Genomic DNA, 19,685 nt, shown 5'->3' with positions numbered 1-19,685 from the left:
ATGCTAAACCATGCCCCCTTCAGTCCACGGAAAAACCTCTCTCCATTTAACTGGTCCCTCGTGCCCAAAAGGTTGGGTTGGCACTGATTTAGGGTCTCAGGCTTGGGCACAAAACCAAGTTTTCAGTGCCTTACAGAGGTCCAGCAGGAACAAGGCTAATCTAACCTCAAAGGGATGATGTTCCAAAAGGCAAGAGCTCCTTCTGGGCACTTCTTCTGGGACCGGCCAGATGGTACTCCATAGTCAATAGTACCCAGAACATGCAACTCCTGCCAGATCAGGTTGGATGGCTAGAGATAATTGGGGAGAGATAAATCCATACGTAACTTGGTTATATTTATATGAAGCATGCTCTTCTTGGATACTCAGCTCTGCATTATTGAAAATGGATCCTCTGATCCTCTGTCTGTTTCTCTCTTTCACCCATACCTTTTTCAAAAAAAAAACAACTAAAGCAATGAGAAATTTTAATGTATCCCCTTCTACTACAGCTGGCCTTTAAAAAGGGGAAGAACAGCAGTAGCCAGCAACAGAGTTTTTGAGTTGGATGGAGATGTCCTGGTATCCACAGCAAACTGGGCTTCATGATCTAGAACGGTATTTCTCAATCTGGGCAATTGTAAGATGTGTGGACTTCAGCTCCCAAAATTCCCCAGCTAGCTTCATGTCTGGGAATAGAAGTCCATACCTTTTAAAGTTGCCAAGTTTGACAATACTGCTCTAGAAGGACAAAATAGAAAGCTTGGTGCTAAAAGGAACAAAGATCTGAACTGGGGGTAGACTGTTGTATTTCTGTGAACCATTGTCCCACTGCTCTATTCTGATGATATTTTTAAAATTCTGTTAATATTTTTGGAAATGAAATGAGGGTAGAAGGTGATATAGTATCAGATGCAGGAGCTTTATCAAGAACGCCTCCAGACCCAAAGAAACACCATAAACGGGAGCCTTGGTGGAGCAGTGGGCTAATGCCTCCTTAAGTAACACCAGCTGCCTGCAATTAGTGCAGGTTCGCATCCCACCAGGCTCAAGGTTGACTCAGCCTTCCATCCTTCCGAGGTAGGTAAAATGAGGACCCAGATTGTTGGGGGCAATAAGCTGACTTTGTAATAATGCCGCTGGGGGGGGGGGCAAAAGCCCTAATAAGCAGGCATATACATAGAATGAAGGCTACTGCTAAGCACATTGGTTTGTGCTTAAATTGTAAGCCGCCCTGAGTCTTCGGAGAAGAGCGGGATATAAATGGGATTAAAATATAAAATAAATAAATAAACCTTCTTCAAAAACAATATGATGCAGTACTATAGGTATAACATCTGACCAGAAAGGGTAAAAGAGGTAAACTGAGTGACAAGAAAGATTATATGGGGGGGCAGGAAGGCTAGAGGTAATACTAGTCCCATCAGTTTGCTTTCTGGTAAATGGATAGTGAATATAGCCTTTTTATAAATTAGAATCTCTCTCCCTTGGCAATCATTTTGTGAAAGTTCTCAAGTGTTCTCAAAATTCTCAGTATGCCTATTTACTCCAAAACTTTGCCTAGGAATTGGATTATGTTATGACTCAGCATATGGTAGGAACAAAATCCTGGCCTAGCACAATGCATAAACAGATCATCCTATTAATATGATTTATTTCTGTGCTTTGTCTGAAAATGCAATCATGAAACAAACAATTACCCCTCAGCCACAGTCTATTTGCCCAGATATAGGAATTAAATGGGCATGAGAGCCTGTTTGTGTAGGGGTTAACAGTATTGGAGTAGAAGCCCAGACACAGTGAGTTCGAGTCCTGCTTTAGGCAGGAAGCCAGCTGGGTGACTTTGAACCAGTTACTCAGCCTTGGGAAGAAGGCAATGACAAACCACATGCAAAAGTGCTGCCAAGAAAACTGCATGGATTTGTCTATGAAGTTGCCAGGAGTCTAGACTGACCAAAGGGAGACATTTATATCAGCCAGGCAATTTAGCCAACAGGAAAAGGCTGAAACTAAGTAAAGCATGTGCTTTCTATGGAAAAGATTGTAAACTCCGTTCTTCGTATTTACTGTATGATTAAACAGATTTTATATTATACATAGCCTCTGCCCTGGGCCACTGTCAATCTGTCATGCTATAATCTGGGTTAAATGTAACCACATTCCCTGCAGTTTGGGCTGTTATCTTCATCAGAATGAAATACAATTGATCACCCATCACATAACAAGGCTCAAATACAAAAACAGGCAAACGAGCTTTTAGAAAAAGCAGTTTCAAAACTATTGAACATTAATTTCACCGTGGATTTTCTCTTTTCAAAGCAAATTATCTCTCCATATATTAACATGAAGTTGGAAGACCCCATTAACTAAGGCAGCATCTTGATGCCATCTCTAAGCTGTGCCTTAAAATGTAAACCACACCACACATCTCTCATGACCTCGAAGATTAATTCATGTTATCCAGATTACAATAAGACCTACAGGTGTCCTGCCTACTTGCAAGAGGACTGGACAAGAACTGGGGAAACCCATATTCAACTATGAATGTCAGCTATCATCTGTCAACTTAACTTATTGCAGAATCTTGGTATGAAAATAAAATGCAGGCAAGAGTCACATAGGCTTGAACTCCAAGGGAAAGGGCATGCTGCAATTCAAGTGAATACAAATAAAATACACAAATGATCCAGCTTCTTTTACTAAAGTAAATGGCAGCTTCTCTTTGCACTATCTTCCTTATATCGGAGATATAAATGTCCTATATCTGGACTTTTCAAAAAAAGAAAAGTGCGACTCCAGCTATATATTAACCATGTGAGTTTAACAAGTGAGATAATGAAGTAAGAACCTTAAACAGAGCAAAATCTAACAATGTCTGTACATTGAACAAAGAATGTTAAGATAGCGTTAACAAGGTAAACAGGTTAATGCTATAAATTCTGATCATGTTCCTGGATATCCTTGGTAAGGAATTCACATATGATAGTTGTCTCACACATTCACACATTCAAATTAGTCAATCCAGTCTTAAAGCAATGATGGGAATGTACCAAGGAACATTGTACCAAGGTTAACTGTGTCAACCATATTTTACTGGTATAATTACTGACATAGTCCTCTATGATGGCACAAGGCAATATAATATCCTGGAGCATTTTGAGATGCTTCTGGAAAAACGTTTTCATCCCTTACAAGCTATTATATAATTGTTGAAGGAAAATGATAACAGATGTTAGAGCAACCCTCAGACCACTTATTAAAACTAAAAGTCAGAAGATTACACCATTTGTCAGCCTGAAGGCCACACTTGATACCCTATTTATATGGTGGGGCTACATTCCCCAAAGTGGATGGGATAGGAGTTTATGGGACAACTATATTAGATTTATTTGACAATTAAGGTGTAAGTAAGGCCACTTACTTTCAGTCTGTCCTATCTCATAGGGTTCCATTTCTATGCCAGGAAAAAAAAAGAATTGGAGGAAGGTATGTTATGCACACTGCCTGGCATTTACTTCCTATGACACTATTACACTCAGATTCTTTTTTTCCTCCAATGCAAATTGATTTTTTTAAGCCATTGTGAAAAAAACCTGTCTGAATCGCATGGCAATGGTGAAATAATTAAGTTAGCTAAAACGTCCAGTGTGGACTCAAGGGTTTAATTTCAAACAATGCAGGTGGAAGGAGACCTTTTTAGCCATTTGGTCAAATTTCCCATTTGATCCCAAGATTAAAATTATCACCAGCAGAGAACCAGAGTGGTATTGTTGTTAAGAACTGGTTAAGTGTTCCATTTTTTTTGAACCTGTTGCTCAGAGCATCAAGGAGCTGAATCTCTTGAAACTCAATGTAGCTACTTTGCTGTGGCAACCGTCCCAGTGGAAAGGCCTCCTATGTACACACCTGCAGAGTCAAAAGTTCAGAAAAGGCTTCAAACAGCCACACAGAGACTTTAAAAAGCAATGTTCTCTGCACATAAACAGTATTCAAGTAGGTTCTGTGATTGCTTCTCCAAATTCTACTTCTGAAAAAGACTTCTCCGTGCAAAATTAGTAGTCCACTCAACTCAGAATTTTGTCTCCAAGAAGGGAAGGCAAAACTCAGGTGAAAGTTCATAGGAAGTGCAGGTAGTGACAACTGTCCCATTAATCAATAACATCTGGCAGTAAGAGTGCCAAAACCTCTCAATATGAAGGTTGCATTTTTGCCAACGATGGCTAGTAACCATCCATGTATAACTAGCTGGCCAAGAAATCTAATCATTTTCCAAAGCAATTCATACTGTTGGCAGTTCTACAATTTAATTATGCATCTTACTTGGTCCATTGATACACTATTAAAATTTACATAAGAATGAATAAAAATGCTAAATACTACATAGGAAAATTTCATACTTCTGTCGTAATTTTTAGTTATGAAAATATTTGTTAATGATTTGAAGTGGGAACAAATATTTATTTGGTTCTGCCATAGCAGCATTTTAAGAATATGCTGTTGCATTTTAAGAAGGAATCACTTTTCCTTATTCATCCTCTTCAAATCTATTTCAAAAACTTTTTATAATGCTTCATTCACCTTCCCCCAATCTCATTATAGCCATCAAACATCATCTTGATTTAGCCATATAGGACAACATTTAACCTTCACCTGCCAGAAATGGACAAACGGACATTCCCCAATTGAATTTATATCAACTGGATTACAGCAACATATCCTTTGCCATGTTCTTCTTGAAGCACCAATTGTTACAAGTCATCAATTGACAAGGACTACTAAGAGAAAGCACATTGTACTACTGTGTTTTCCAGAAAATGAGACCTAACCGGAAAATAAACCCTAGCATGATTTTTCAGAATGCTTGTAATATAAGCCCCATCCCAAAAATAAGCCCCAGTTAAGATTGTCATCCAGACACATTTATCACCGAATTTCCCCGAAAATAAGACCTAACCAGAAAATAAGCTCTAATGTGTCTTTTAGAGCAAAAATTAATATAAGACCCAGTCTTATTTTCGGATTCATCTACCCTGGATTCTAATTGCACCTAGGACCAGTTGAAAGGCCTGAATTATTACAGTATCTCTAAAGTCATAGAGGGATTGGGCTCAGCTTTGTCCCAAAGGTACTTTTTCAAAAGGCAAATGGACTTCCTTTTTCCCCCCTGAGGATGTTTCGCTTCTCATCCAAGAAGCATCTTCATTTCTGACTGAATGGGGGAGAATGGAAGGATTTATATTCCTTGTAGTCATCTGGTGGTGGGCATTCTCCCTGAGAGTTGTTGAGGCCACTTGGAGGTTATCGGTGCCCTCAGGGTCACCTGAATACTACAAATGGGTGTGGAAGCTTATTGGAACTGCTGAAAGGACTGTGTTGCAAACAGGAGATAGGTAGTGTCGTATCCTACCCCCTCTGTCTTCAAGGAAAAGCAAAGTAAGTCCAGTTGCCTTTTGAAAAAGCACCTTTGGAACAACCATGACTTGGATGACTAAGAATCTCCATAGACATTGGGCTCAGCTTTGTTTCTTAGAAAATATTTTCTCTCCCCCCCCCCCTCCATTGCTTAGTTCAGGTCTTCAAACTTGGCCCTTTATGACTTGTGGACTTCAACTCCCAGAATTCCTCAGCCAGCATGTCTGGCTGAGGAATTCTGGGAGTTGAAGTCCACAAGTCATAAAAGGGCCAAATTTGAAGAGCCTTGGCTTAGTTCATAATTAATTCTATGTTTCTTTAACAAAATTACATCCATACATATATATGTTTCAGTTGCTCTTCATCTGTAGGCAGATCATGCTGAATATGAATCCCCATAATACATGTTTTATATTTACATGTGTACATTTCCATATACAATGAACATTATTGGATCAGAAAGCAAACTTGCAAAGACAGAGGTGCAGAAAAGTCTGGAATACTGCATAATGTACAGATACATTTTAATCTCATCTGCCTAAATAAACCTGTTAATTATTTGCAAACCAATCCTATATTAGAAAACTTCTGCTGAATCAGAGTGAACGTGCAGAATCTCATCATCACTGAGAGGCACAAAAAATGGTTTGGAAGCCAAAGCAACAGCTTCTGTTCAGAGGTAAACTGCATCAGAACATGAAGATTCATTTAATCTCCATAAATGCTCTAGTTTAAGCTCATATTTGTGGCCATAAACATCTTGCAATGGAGAGTTCCACAAGTTAATATTGCAGTGCATGAAAAGGTACCACTAGACTTTATAAATCTTTCTGAACATCTGTCAACAAGGAAGAAACAATTTATGGGAAAAGGCAACTGAAAAACTGTACAAGTTTCTGCTTGCCCACATTTAAAGTATAGATGAATTATTTACTCCTGCATGTAAATAACTGGTAAGAGACAATAAAACAGAACCAACACATGAACCTGATTTCGATTTGAAGCTGGATTTGAGCACATAAAATGTGTGTGTATAAGAACTTTACAGTTTTTGAACATGAACTTGCACAATTGTTTCCAGTGTTTTGCACCAGAATAATAACTACTGCAGGAATCTATCTGCAGATATCTCACAATGCAATCACTTTCCAAAAAGGATTACATTATATAATCTTGGTTCCTAGCTAAACTTTTTACATTTTTCCAGAAGCAAATTATGACCCACTAGCCTACTTGTGGATACAACTTAAGCAAAATTATACTCAACAAAGAAAGGGTTATTTTTGGTCTTATCCTTAACTGTACAATATGTGACGTTCACTTTTGAACAAATAAATGGAGGATGGCAACTAAAAGCCCAAACACATTAAAGCTAGTCCTCGACTTATCACCCCAATTTCTGTTGCTAAATGAGACAGTTGTTAAATGAGTTTTGCTCCATTTTATGACCTTTCTTGCCACAGTTGTTAAGTGAATCATTGTAGTTGTTAAGTTAGTAACATGGTTGCTAAGTAAACCTGGGTTTTCCATTGTAAGAAGGTTGCAAAAGGTGATCATGTGACTCTGGGAGACTGCAACTGTCATAAATACGAGTCAGTTGCCAAGCATCTGAATTCTGATCACGTGACCCTGGGGATGCTGCAATGGTTGTAAGCACGAAAAATGGTCATAAGTCTTTTTATTTCGGTGCCACTGTGACTTTGGATGGTCACTAAACAAACCATTGTAAGTCGAGGACTACCTGTACTGCTTATTGCTTATAAGAAAATGTTATGCTCATCTTTCATTTCAAAAGTGAGCAATCCAATTTCCTAAAGTTGTACATGGCCACAAATCCCTTTGCTGAAGTCCCAAGATTCTGCCGTAACCATGCAGCTGAATTTCAATGCCCGACTGCCAGCAATTGAGTATACAGTTTCTTAGCGGGCTGATACTGAAGCACCTAAAATGTTACTATGAATCCTTGAGTAGGCCAAATATTAGTATCAATCAAAACTCTTAAACTCCCAAGCATACAGAAAAGAGGAAGATTTCTTTTATTTATATTTCTGGCACGTCCCTACCTTGCCCGCCCACTATATCTCTTGATGCTCCCCTTCTCTATAAAGAGGGAGGTTGGGCCACTCATATAGCTCTGGCCATCCTTTACCTTAGTAGACTTCTCTAAACGCAGAATTCAGACCTACATTTTCTTGATCATTTGCGATATCTTTGGCTCTAACTTCCCAGCAGCTTCCTAAAAAGAAAGTAGAGAAAAGCTGCTGACAGGCCAGTCCTATTGCCTGTTAGAAGACCTTTGCTGGAAGAACTTATTCACGCTTATTTTTTGTTTTCCTAATTTAATGCCATTCAAAGTGATTCTGGGCTGAGTCCTTTGCCTTCTGCTCTAATGACTGATCCTTAAGGGACCTTTTTTTTTGCCTCCTATGCTTTCTGTTAGTTTGCCTTAACTTTTCTAGTTCTGGCTCAGCATATCTAATGCAAGTAGAAAAATAGAGACCACCATGGTGGGAAGGTAACAGCGTTCCATGCACCTTTGGCGTCTAGTCATGCCGGCCACATGACCACGGAGATGTCCTAGGACAAGCGCTGGCTCTTTGGCTTTGAAACGGAGATGAGGACCGGCCCCTAGAGTTGGAAACGACTAGCACGCATGTGCAGGGGAACCTTTACCTTCTACCTTTATTAGCTTGCCGTGATTTACTGCTGAACAAGGTTGGCCCTAAATAAAGGGGTCTAGGACAACTCAGCACGGAACAACTCACCGTGGCCAACTTACCGCGGGACAATGCACCGCAGGACAACAATGCTGTATTGTTTCATTCAGTTACCTTTATTATTGGTGACCACGTTTTTGTCAAAATTATTCTAACACTTGTATTCTGGATTGACTTTCTTTATTTTATTATCATTGTCCACAGTTTTGTCAAAATTAATTTAACTTTTGTATTTGTTGAACTGTCCTGCAGTAAGTTGTCCCACGGCAAGTTGGCTGTGGTGAGTTGTCCCATTCCAAAAGCTAAGACAGAATGCAGCACTGCAACTAGGGGCAAACACTGGGGAGGGTGCCATGGTGGGGATGCACTGCAGAACTGAGTAGTCTTGTCATATGACCAGTCTTGGGTACTCCAAACCAACCTTCTTTTTCTAAAGATTGAATGGAGATTGTTTTCCCACGTTGAAGTAAAATTAATGTTGGTTTGATCACTTTTTGTACATAGAATTTATCCAAGCAGAAGGGGAAGAAATATTTTCTTTATATCAGAAAGGAAAATGACTCATCCAGCAGTCAGTGGGCCTGCTCCTTTGGAAAGTATGCTGACAAAATTGCTCCCCAAGTTACTATCTGTGTATCAACAAGACCCAAAGCAGCACATGTACATTCATTCATGCATACAGTCTCTTGCTTTATTTCACTGCATGTAATTGGCCATGGTGCTCTCTTAACTCTGCAATAACTTCCTACTACTACTTCTATCTCAAACTGGGGAACCTTTACACAGGTACTGAAAATCAAGTTTTTTTTGTCTCAACAAGTTAAGTGTCAATAAGCAAGAAGCAGATGTTCCAATTATCTCATAATTGAGAAAAAATAAGTAGAATTTCCCTTGTGATCCCTTATAATTCCATCTTTGTCTAAACTTTGGAGCACTCATTTACAAAATGCCTGAAGTATTTGGATGGGTTTCTTCTATCCATTTTTAAACATACTTGAATCAGGTACACAAGTAAGATAGGAAACACATCTTCAGAGTACTCCTCTATAGGATTTTTTTTTAAAAAAAACCTTCCAGCATTCCAAAAAAACAGAAAGCTTCTTCTGAAAAGTAAAAGCAAGTTGAATCAAGAATTGTAGTCATAGTTCTGTGTTCTGTAGCTGAACTTGTGTCTGTAAGCAAAATATCTCAGATTTAAGTAGTAGCGTTCCATCTCAGGGTGGGAAAGACTTCTATTTCAACTGTATTTTATCTTCATTCATATGGTATCTTGCGAATTTTGGAGCCACATCTATACGTTCATGTTCCCTGGAAATGATGAAAGTTATAGCCCAATATATTTGGAGATTATCAACCTAGGAAAGCACTACATTTTTTATACAACACTGAGATGATTCAATTCAATATATCCTTCTTATATTTGAAATTGGCTGCAACTCACCGATAAAGAAGCTGAAATTTATGCAATAATAATAATTAATAATAATTAATAATAATTAATAAATAATAATAATAATAATAATAATAATAATAATAATAATAATAATAATAAGAAGAAGAAGAAGAAGAAGAAGAAGAAGAAGAAGAAGAAGAAGAAGAAGAAGAAGAAGAAGAAGAAGAAGAAGAAGAAGAAGAAGTTGTTGGAAGGGACCTTGGAGGTCATCTAGTCCAACCCCCTGCTCAGGCAGGAAACCCTATACCATTTCAGACAAATGGCTGTCCAGTCTCTTTTTAAAAACTTCCAGTGTTGGAGCATTCACCACCTCTGGAGGCAGGTTGTTCCACTGGTTAATTGTTCTGTCAGGAAATTTCTCCTTAGTTCTAGGTTGCTTCTCTCCTTGACTAGTTTCCATCCATTGCTTCTTGTCCTGCCTTTGGGCGCTTTGGAGAATAGCTTGACTCCCTCTTCTTTGTGGCAGCCCCTGAGATATTGGAACACTGCTATCATGTCACCCCTCACCCTTCTCTTCGTTAAACTACACATACCCAATTCCAGCAACCCTTCCCTATATGTTTTAGCCTCCAGTCCCCCAATCATCTTTGTTGTTCTTCTCTGTACTCTTTCTAGAGTCTCGACATCTTTTTTACATCGTGGTGACCAAAACTGACCAAAACTGGATGCAGTATTCCAGGTGTGGCCTTACCAAGGCATTGTAAAGTGGTATTAGTACTTCACGTGATCTTGATTCTATTCCTCTGTTAATGCAGCCTAGCACTGTGTTGGCTTTTTTGGCAGCTGCAGCACACTGCTGGCTCATATTGAAGTGATTGTCTACTAGGACTCCGAGATCCCTCTCACAGTTACTACTATTGAGCAAGGTACCCCCTATACTATACCTGTGCATTTGATTTTTCCTGCCTAAATGTAGAACCTTACTTTTTTCACCATTGAATTTCATTTTGTTAGATAGCACCCAGTGTTCGAGTCTGTCCAGATCCTCCTGTATTTTAAGCCTATCTTCTGGAGTATTGGCTATTCCTGCCAGCTTGGTGTCGTCTGCAAATTTGATGAGTTCCCCATCTATCCCCTCATCCAAATCGTTGATGAAGATGTTGAAGAGCACTGGGCCCAGAACAGAGCCCTGGGGCACCCCACTACACTTCCTTCCATGTAGATGCAGTTCCATTGAGGACCACACGCTGAGTACGGCCTGTCAGCCAGCTACGAATCCATCTGGTGGTGATGCTATCTAACCCACATTTTTCTATCTTATCAAGTAGTAGGTTGTGATCTACTTTATCAAATGCCTTACTGAAGTCCAAGTAAATTATATCTACAGCATTCCTCTGGTCCACTAATTTTGTCACTTGGTCAAAGAATGCAATAAGATTTGTCTGGCATTTATTAAGGGAAAGTTGCCTTAGAGAAACAGGACACAAAACTGCAAAAACTTGCATATGGTTATTTGAAAGTTGCTGATGACCAAAACATGTCCTTGGAATTGAAGCAAAATGATAACATCATAGGGATAGAGGGGAAACTACAGCCCATCAAATTCAACAGGATCATCATGGGCCAGGGTTGACATCCTGTCTCTTTCCATTACTTCATCCAAAGTCAGCTAAACTCTTCCAGTAGGTAGACTGCTAGATGTAGTGTCAAGTTGTTGCATGTCTCAGACACACCTGAATTACAGCATCATTCAGATCTCATTTCTGAATCTTATTCACTAGAATGATCTGAGATGCACAATGCCCCAATCTTTGCTGCCATCTAGTAGTTGCCCAAGAACCTTAAAAAAAGTTTAACTAAATCAAGTAGTTGACAAAATTATGAAAAATCACTTTGTCCAATCAAGGTTAGCTTCACAAAATAAAATGTAATTCTCAAATTTCTCCAGACACTGTCTGACCCAAAGCCAAGATCTTTTATTTGCATAAACTTTTCCACTCCACTCCAAATGAAATTACTTGCCCAAAGTAAGCAGTCACAATGCTTCAAAATGTGTATGCATTTTGTACCTAAATAAACTTTATTATGACTTTACATGATGGTTTAGTTCACATAACATTATAAAAAAATAGCTGAATTTCCCATATGTTGAAATACAAATTATCCAACCTAATTTTAGCCTTGTATGACATGTTGTGCAAAAACCATCTTTTTTTACCCAGGCCTCATGCAATTAACTTATCAGTGTCAGTTAATGGGAAAAATTTCCAGTACTATTCTGCTATATTTTTTTGCATTTGCTGAAACAGTAAATAAACCAAGGTCAAATTGGAAGGTTCCATTAGTTTTTCTCTAGCATCATTTAGGTAAGGACATCTTTGAGCAAACTTGACCCTGGAACTAAATAGATGTGTCCAATTAATTTTTCGTGGCAACAGTATATGGTTTGCCACTGTTTTTTTCCAAGACATTTTTCAACTTCTCCATCTAGCCTAGAAGCCTGGTATTATTTGGTGGTTTTCCATCCAAGGATTAATAAGGTCTTACTCTGTTTAGCTTTTGAGATCAGTCAAGGTCAGCTAAACATTGCCACCTGGTAGGACCACTATTACAGACTTCATTTTTTTAAAATTCTTTCTTCTAAATCAGGGGTGTCAAACTGCCAGCCTGTGGGCTGGATGCATCATAGCGAAACCGCGCCCATCCCATTGCTGGCAATGGCAAAAAAGTCACGATATGGTCAACACGTCACGTGACGTTGCAAGTTTGACACCCCTGTTCTAAATGATTCCTTTTTAAAAAAACAACAACTTCCAAACGTAAACATTTCACTAGTCCAACAAGCAATAATTCAGCTTCTGGCATGCTGTCTTGCTGGATTAGTCCCACCACAGCATTCAGGAGTAATTCAAATGACGGCCATAGCAGCAAGAAGAACAGCGACATTTATTTATTTATTTATTTATTTATTTATTTATTTATTTATTTATTTATTTATTAGATATTAAACGACTCTCACAAAAGGTTGTTGGTAATTAAGTATTTGTTCAATAGACTTTTGACAGCTGTGTGAGGCCCCCAAACAGATGTTTCTGCCCTAATCCTTAAGGAAGTGTTTGAAATATTCCACTTTTAAATACAAAGCCTCATTACAGAGAGCAAGACTTGGCAAAGCTCTTTTTTTTTTGCTCCAAAGAACATTTACAGCTTCAGAAATGGCCAAGGGTTAAGTGAGACCCTACCTTTCTTCTGTTTTGGCAGAATAAGATTTGTGCAGTTTTATTTCTCAAATACAATCAGTTGCTTCTTTGCATTCCAAGACCACTTTTCCCAATGATTCGGCATCTTCCAGTATGTCGGAGATGTTTATTTAGTGATAGAGCGAGTATAAGAACTCCCCCACTACCCCTAGAAAATACACTCTAATTCCCATCTCAATACACAGCTGCCAAAAGAAGATGGGTAAATTGCCAGGCACACATGCATTTTCCTCTAACAGCTGCCTCAGCTTATATGGCTGATAACTTGGATGTATATGGAAAGGAGGGAGAGAAATGATTTGGGCACAAATCCATCTCTCATGGTACAGGCGAAACTAAAATCTCTTGTTACAACCTTGCCCTGCTTGCATACATCCTGTTCTGTGCTAGAACATGCAAGAGGGAGAGGGGGGGAGAGGGGGGGAAGAGGAGACCGCCAGCCATAAAGCAGTGCAAATGACATTTTGAAAAAGCAAGAAATTTATTCTGTTGCAGTGTATGACTTCACCGGTGTATTTCCCAGGTTGCAGTTTCATACAAGCTACCCACACATGCTTAGGCGGGTGTTTTCCTCCCCTTATTCCCCCCTCCCTGATCTTTCCTGTGTATCTCAATTTTTTCCTTGAATATTTTTCCCTACCAGCATCAAGCTGATTTTACCACCACCACCCCCAGCTACTCACATTGGCTGCCTCCATTTTAAATTGGTTCAAAGCAAATTCCTTAGGAACTGCTTTAACCCTTCCAACTCATTTGAACATCATCTTTCATCAAAGCAATTCCTTTCCTCCCTCCCCGACTTCAGAAGAAGGAAACTGGTCCAACCCGTGTGCAGTTTAACCCCACCTGGCCTGTTTTACCCTCATGATTTCACTGAAAAGGGTCATCATTAACTGAATATATCTCTTCACACTCCATTTAATTTCTTTCCCCCCCCCCCACAACCACCAATCCCATCATATTGCCAAGGTCCAGTTTATTCCAGTTGCTAGTTTCACATAAGCATATTCATACATGTACAAAGGTACATGCACACTGCATAAACACATACACACACATTTCTATCTTCAAAAGGAGATTGTAAATCCTTTCCTTTCTCAAACTTTATTTTATCCTGTTTGATTAGCTTATATAAGCCAATCCACTCTTTGGATTGATGCCATCCCCAAGGCATCTTATGCACTTCGATGGCTTCACATCAGCTTAAGTAAAATACTCGTTCATTTTCCTATCCTGCTGTGAACCCTTTTTGGAAAACGCTTTGGATGGTCTATGCACATGTGTGCACGCTTAGAGGTGCACATACATGCAGATCAAGCAGATTCAGAGGCAGCTAAAGGCTCTCCCAGCTGCCTTTTTTCTGCAAAGGTTTCCTCTCTTAGCAAAGGTCTCTCCAGGACACCTTCTGCATCTTTTCCCATAGTTCCTCTCTTGAAAAAGAAACCAGAGTTATTCTAGAGCTCCCCCTCTGTCAGGCATGGGCATTGACCTTCTTTTCAATATTCTACCTTCAGGAAGCCTGGGTGGAAGAGAAGGGAGAAGGGAGTCTAATGTCATCTTCGCAATATATCTAACCAATTTATACAGGACAGTTGTCTCATAGGTACAACCCGACCATCACCTGATATATTTGGGGAAATGATGCATAAATCCTGTGCATTTGACCCAACCCTAAGCCATTATTTTTGCCAGTCCTATACGTATAAGCAGATGAAAAGACATTCTGTTAATAAACAAAGCTACTTTGAGGAAACAAGTTAATCAATGGCTCTGCTTTGTTATCCATGTGCTGTGGAAGTCATTGCTTTTCACTTTCACTTGGTCCTATATTAGGTTGGAAAATTAATCTAGCCACCTCAGGTTTTACGGATCCTTTTGAGGAAGACTGCCCCTACCACTACTCCACTTATTGCTCTTTATTTTTATTTTTAGAAGTGCAAATACATGTCTACATCCTCTCTTTCTATCCCTGCCTTTCAGTATCAAGGTCTAGAATTGTCTTCTACAATGAAAAATCCTGTGCATCCTTATCTACTGTGCTCATTTATTCAGTGACTACAAATAAGATTGTGTTCAATGGGACTGCTTCTCAAGGAAGGAAGTTTGCATTCTCACCTCTATAGTGCCTTCTTGGTAGAGCAAGAAAAAGAGAACTTGCTTTTCTCCAAAATACTCCAAGATGATTGTCAACAGTTCAATCTAATGTGGTAACTTCTCCTATATAATACCTTCCATGCATGTTGGGATTGCAACTCCTGGGCATCTTGGCAGTTCCACTCCTAACATGTCTGAAGGACACCAATCTGGAGAACATCACTAGGTCTTGGTCTTATCTCAGTTTACATCAGCATTGGGACATGCATGCCTACAATTTAAAAAGGTAAGATCTGGTCCCAAATGCACATTTCTGTTCAAGGTGATCCAGAATTAAAAATTATTGTCCTAGGAGATGTAGTCCTAGAACTCCCTTGATCATATAAGTAAAAAAATGTAGGATGTTATTCTTATTTTTCTATTATAAAGGATTTAAGATTATATTCTCCTAATGCATTTTATTCTATGTTGTCTTGTCATCCCAGAGTCTGGAGAACATTCAGATTTTCTACCTCATATTCATTTTTAGCAGAACGATTTTAGAATGTAGTAGGGAGTAACCAAAATATCTGGAGATACCAGGCTGGAGAAAGCTAATTAGGAGTCCAGGACATCTGGAAGGTACAAGATGAACCAAATCTATTTTAGAGGATAACCAGAGCATCTTTTCTGATTAAAATGTAAGTCTCCGCCAATATCTCAGTGTTGTGATTTCTTTTTGACTATGCTTTGAGCATCTCAATTATTCCAGATTGAAATGTCTTTTCTCCATAATAATTTAAGGGCATTGTGACCACAGGATTTCTTTGAGGGGGTGACTTCAGGTTTTCCACAGGGATGAAAAATATTTTAGGACCTAAAAATACTGTACAAGGGCATAATACTGTTTCCTCGTGAAATGTCTCAACTGCAGCGGTTCATTCTGAGAGATGATCTTATTAGTTTCCTAGGAGGGTAGACAAGATCAGGATAGGCAAACTTCTCCAAGAAAGCTCCTTTTTTCTGCAGCATCCTGTTGGCTGGTTTGTGCATATGTATGTGTTTATGTTTCCTTTACCAAAATAGGGATAATACAACTGCATTCTTGGAAGTGACTACAAGTTGTTCCTCTCTATTTGAGACTTCCCTAACCCAGACTATTGGATTACATCTCCACCCCCACTCTCTTTCACAGAGACACGCGCCTGTGCCCACACACACACACACACACACACACACACACACACAGAGAGAGAGAGAGAGAGAGAGAGAGAGAGAGAGAGAGAGAGAGAGAGAATGAGGCACACACAGAGATATCATCCAGTAACTCCAAGTTCTCTGGGATTATGAGGATGAAGTCCTATAAATCCAAAGAGCTCCAGATTGCACTAAACTTTCTATTTCTTCGGTGTGTGAACAGACAGCATATACATGTAATGCTGCTCCCCCAACATACCAGATTTTAAGAGCAATCCTGTCTTGGCCTCACTGGCGGGCTCTCTGCTTCACGCAACTGAGCATTCCCTTACGTCACTTGGCATAAGCTTTTGAATAAGAATATGAGATTGCCTAGCTCTGCCTGAGATTTGGGAGACTGGAAGCCTTCTTCTCCCCCTCCCTGGCTATTCCCGAATATGCATTTAGTCTTTCTGGAGAGAGTACCACGCTCCTAGGAATCCTCCTCCCTCACAGGACATCTGGAATGATTTGCCTGCCTCCGATCTCCCCCTCCCTCCGCAAAGTCTCTGTAGGGGAAATGAACGCAGACTCCCCCCCCCACTTGCAATCTAGAAAAAGGGGGCATCTCCCCGCCCGGTAGCTACACTTACTATTCGTCATTGCAAATTGGGGACGGGGCCTTGCACCTTTTTAGCAGCCATGCATTTCCTGAGTGTACTCAGCCAGCCTTGGAGGTCACCCTTCTGCCGCCTGGGGTGCGACAGGGCCGTAGACCTCCGTACCCCTTCCATCGCTTGCAGGCAGCCCCCCCCCCGCCGCCTCATTTCTCCCTCTCGCTGCCTTTCTGCCCCTCCCGCCTTACCTCCAGACCTGTCCCATCTGCAGCAGGTGGATAACAGTCTGCCAGATCCAGACGGAAAGCCTGCAGAGGCGCTGTGCGCCGGGAGGGGCGGCGTGATGTCCTGGGCCAGCCCGACGGCCCCCTCCGACCGAGCCCATCATGGGAGGGCCGCGGCTGGTGAGGCCCTGCACGGCCCCCAGGCCTCCGCCGGTGTAGTCTTGCACGAACCATCGGAAGCTGAGGATCTGCACCAAGACCGAAGGCAGGAGGACGAAGGCCAGCGTCAGGCCACACCACAGGTAGTCCCGCCGGCCGTAGTGGTCCAGGGCCAGCCAGAGGTCGGTGCCCACATCGCCCAAAAGCACCAGCAGCGCCAGCACGATCCACAGACAGTCCAGCCACGGCCGCTCCACCGCCAGCGCCACCACCGCCGCCGAGGGCGAGGGCGGCTGCCCGTCGGTCGGCTCCAGCGGGTCGGTGCCGCCTCCCGGGCCCCCCGAGGCCGACCCCCCGGCCCGGCCCAGCAGGCTCCGTAGGCAGGCGCTCCGGCAGCCCCAATAGCACGATGACGTGTTGCAGCAATGGCAGATGTGCATGGAGCTGCTGCCCCCGGCCTCGTCCCCCGCGCCGCCGCAGCCGCCCGGGCCGGCGGCGGCGTGGTGCGGATGATGGTGCGGGAGGTCGTCCAGGTTGTGCAGCTGCGAGAAGCCGCTGCCGTCCGACTTGGCCGCCATCGCCGCCGCCGCCTGCCGCCGCCACCGCCACCACCAGGCTCCCCCCTTGCTGCCCGGCCCGGCAGCCCGCTTCCCGCCCGCCCGCTTCCCGCCGCCCTCCCGTCCGTCCTCCCTTCCTTCTTGCCTGCCCTCCTCCCGCCCGCCCTCCTCCCGCCCTCCTCCCGGGCCCCTCCGGCCGCAGGGCTCGGGATGCCCTCCCCACCGCCTCCTCCTCCTCCTCCTTTCCCCTCCGCTTCCGGGAGAGGAGGGAGGCGCTAAAGACCAACCGGGGCCCCCATTCCCTCCTCCTCCTTCCAGACCCGCAAGCAGCAGCAGCCGCCGCCGCACAGGAAGGATGGGGCTGGGGGACCCCTAGTGCCAGCGCCGGGGAAGAGCCAGCGCTCCACTGAGGGGGAAGGAGAAGGAGACCACCCCGCACGTCCGCCCACGCCACCGCGGCTGGCATTGAGGGAGGAGGGGGGACACCCTCGCCTGGCTGGCTGGCTGGCTTGGACCAGATCGGCCCGGTCTCCCCCTGCCAAGGTCCAGCATCCCCGGCTCATCCCCCCACCCCCACATCCACCCCTTCCCGAACGCCCTCTCCAGCTTACACAGGAGCTGGTTCAGCTCGGAATCTACCGAACTGGAGGTTTCCTGCAAGCATAGCCTCTACTGCCTGGCTTCCACTTCCCTTCCACCTGCACATAGCCCCGCGTCCGCTTTTTAGCCTCCATCCGCCATCCTTGGTCTCAGCATAGAACCCCCTCCCTGAGATGTCCCCATTGCTTCCCTTGGAGGTGATGCGCCTGGGCGAGTTTCACGCCTGTGAGCTATGTCACACCTCCGCCTGCCCACCCTTATCTTGCCCAGCTTGCATACTACGACGTTAGTGGGCAAAAATTGCACTGACTCCTCATCATAGTAGCCTCTCAGGGCTGAGCTCTTCTGCAGCAAGAGTAGCAAACCACTGGATTATTATTATTCCTCTCCTCCTCCCCCCCTCCTCTCTATTCACATAAACACACACACACACCTATGCCAGCTGCAAACTATTGTCCCAGTTTAAAGCTGATTGGATGGGTACAAATTGCAAGTCTTTAGGATAAGATTGTTTCGAAACATTCCTGCAATTCTGCATTTGCATTCTTAGATCACCTCATAGAATGCTACCAGATTTCTATTCCTTCTACTCCAAAAGCCCATCCACTTTTCCTCTACAACAGACAAATGTGTTTATTACTTCCCTGGAACTGGCCGGTCTAAGGCTCTTTTAAGTTCTTACCACCCATATGAGGTGTCCTTATTTCTGTTCATTAATCAAGCCTAATAACCTCCTCCATACTATAATGAATGTAACATCTTGGATCATTTGAAGTTTGACAGAGTGGTGGATGGGGACAGTTGTGGCACTTGAACTGGAATAATAGTATTTCTAAAGTGTTTATTAAAATGAGGTGCTTTGTGTCGTGCAAACACAGAATGCCAGCCCTGCCTGAGGCACACCATCAGAGTAAGGCAAAGTGCTTAAGGAGGTTGGTGGAGTGAAGAAAAAAGAAAAAGGAAGATGTGTCAGATCAATTAGAAGATGCTAGTCTGAAGAGTGCAAGGTTTTTTTTCAGGAGTTTCAACGCAGCAGTAAAAGGAGCCAGAAAGGTACCAAGAGAGAATCTGACTAGGTTGAAAGTCAGGACACACTGAGTTGAAAAATGGAGGATGCAACCCAGGGTTTAAAAGGGATCAAGGTTCTAATGAAAATCCAAGAGGTCCATCTATAGAAAGAAAAAATGGAAAGATAAGTGGAAAGAAGAGAAAAATTCTCATTTGCATAAACTACTCTGTGTTTCTCAAAGACACCTTTTTTTCTCACCCCCTCATTCACCAATGAATTTGTGCTTTCTCTCTCAAAGAAATATTCCCCACCTCGTCCATGGGCATAGTTTGCTTCTCTGGCTCTTTTGCTTTCTTGCATTCTTTATCTTGCCCTAATACCTCCCCATCAACAATTGTGGTAAAGATACTCACAGTCAGTGTTGTGTAAACTATGCCTCTTTCTTTGTCCCAGCCACTCCTTGGCCTTCTGGAAGGATCTCCCACTTTATGTTTATGTCTTGATTGCTA

General features: G+C 42.3%; 1 protein-coding gene across 1 annotated transcript in view; it reads right to left on the bottom strand.

The window, feature by feature from the left end:
- Positions 1–17,588, bottom strand: part of XKR6 (XK related 6) — a gene marked incomplete at both ends in the record, with an annotated part of 203,773 nt that extends 186,185 nt beyond the window's left edge. Inside the window, one exon of the mRNA XM_081312746.1 lies at positions 16,876–17,588. Within this exon, the coding sequence (XP_081168872.1) occupies positions 16,876–17,588 (713 nt within the window). The remainder of the gene's footprint in view (positions 1–16,875) is intronic.
- Positions 17,589–19,685: the final 2,097 nt, after the last annotated feature.

Source organism: Vipera berus, assembly GCF_964194415.1.
Source record: "Vipera berus genome assembly, chromosome: 1".
NCBI classification, from domain to species: Eukaryota; Metazoa; Chordata; class Lepidosauria; order Squamata; family Viperidae; genus Vipera; species Vipera berus.
Note: the sequence above shows the minus strand (reverse complement) of the source record. Positions and strands in the feature narration are given on the sequence as shown.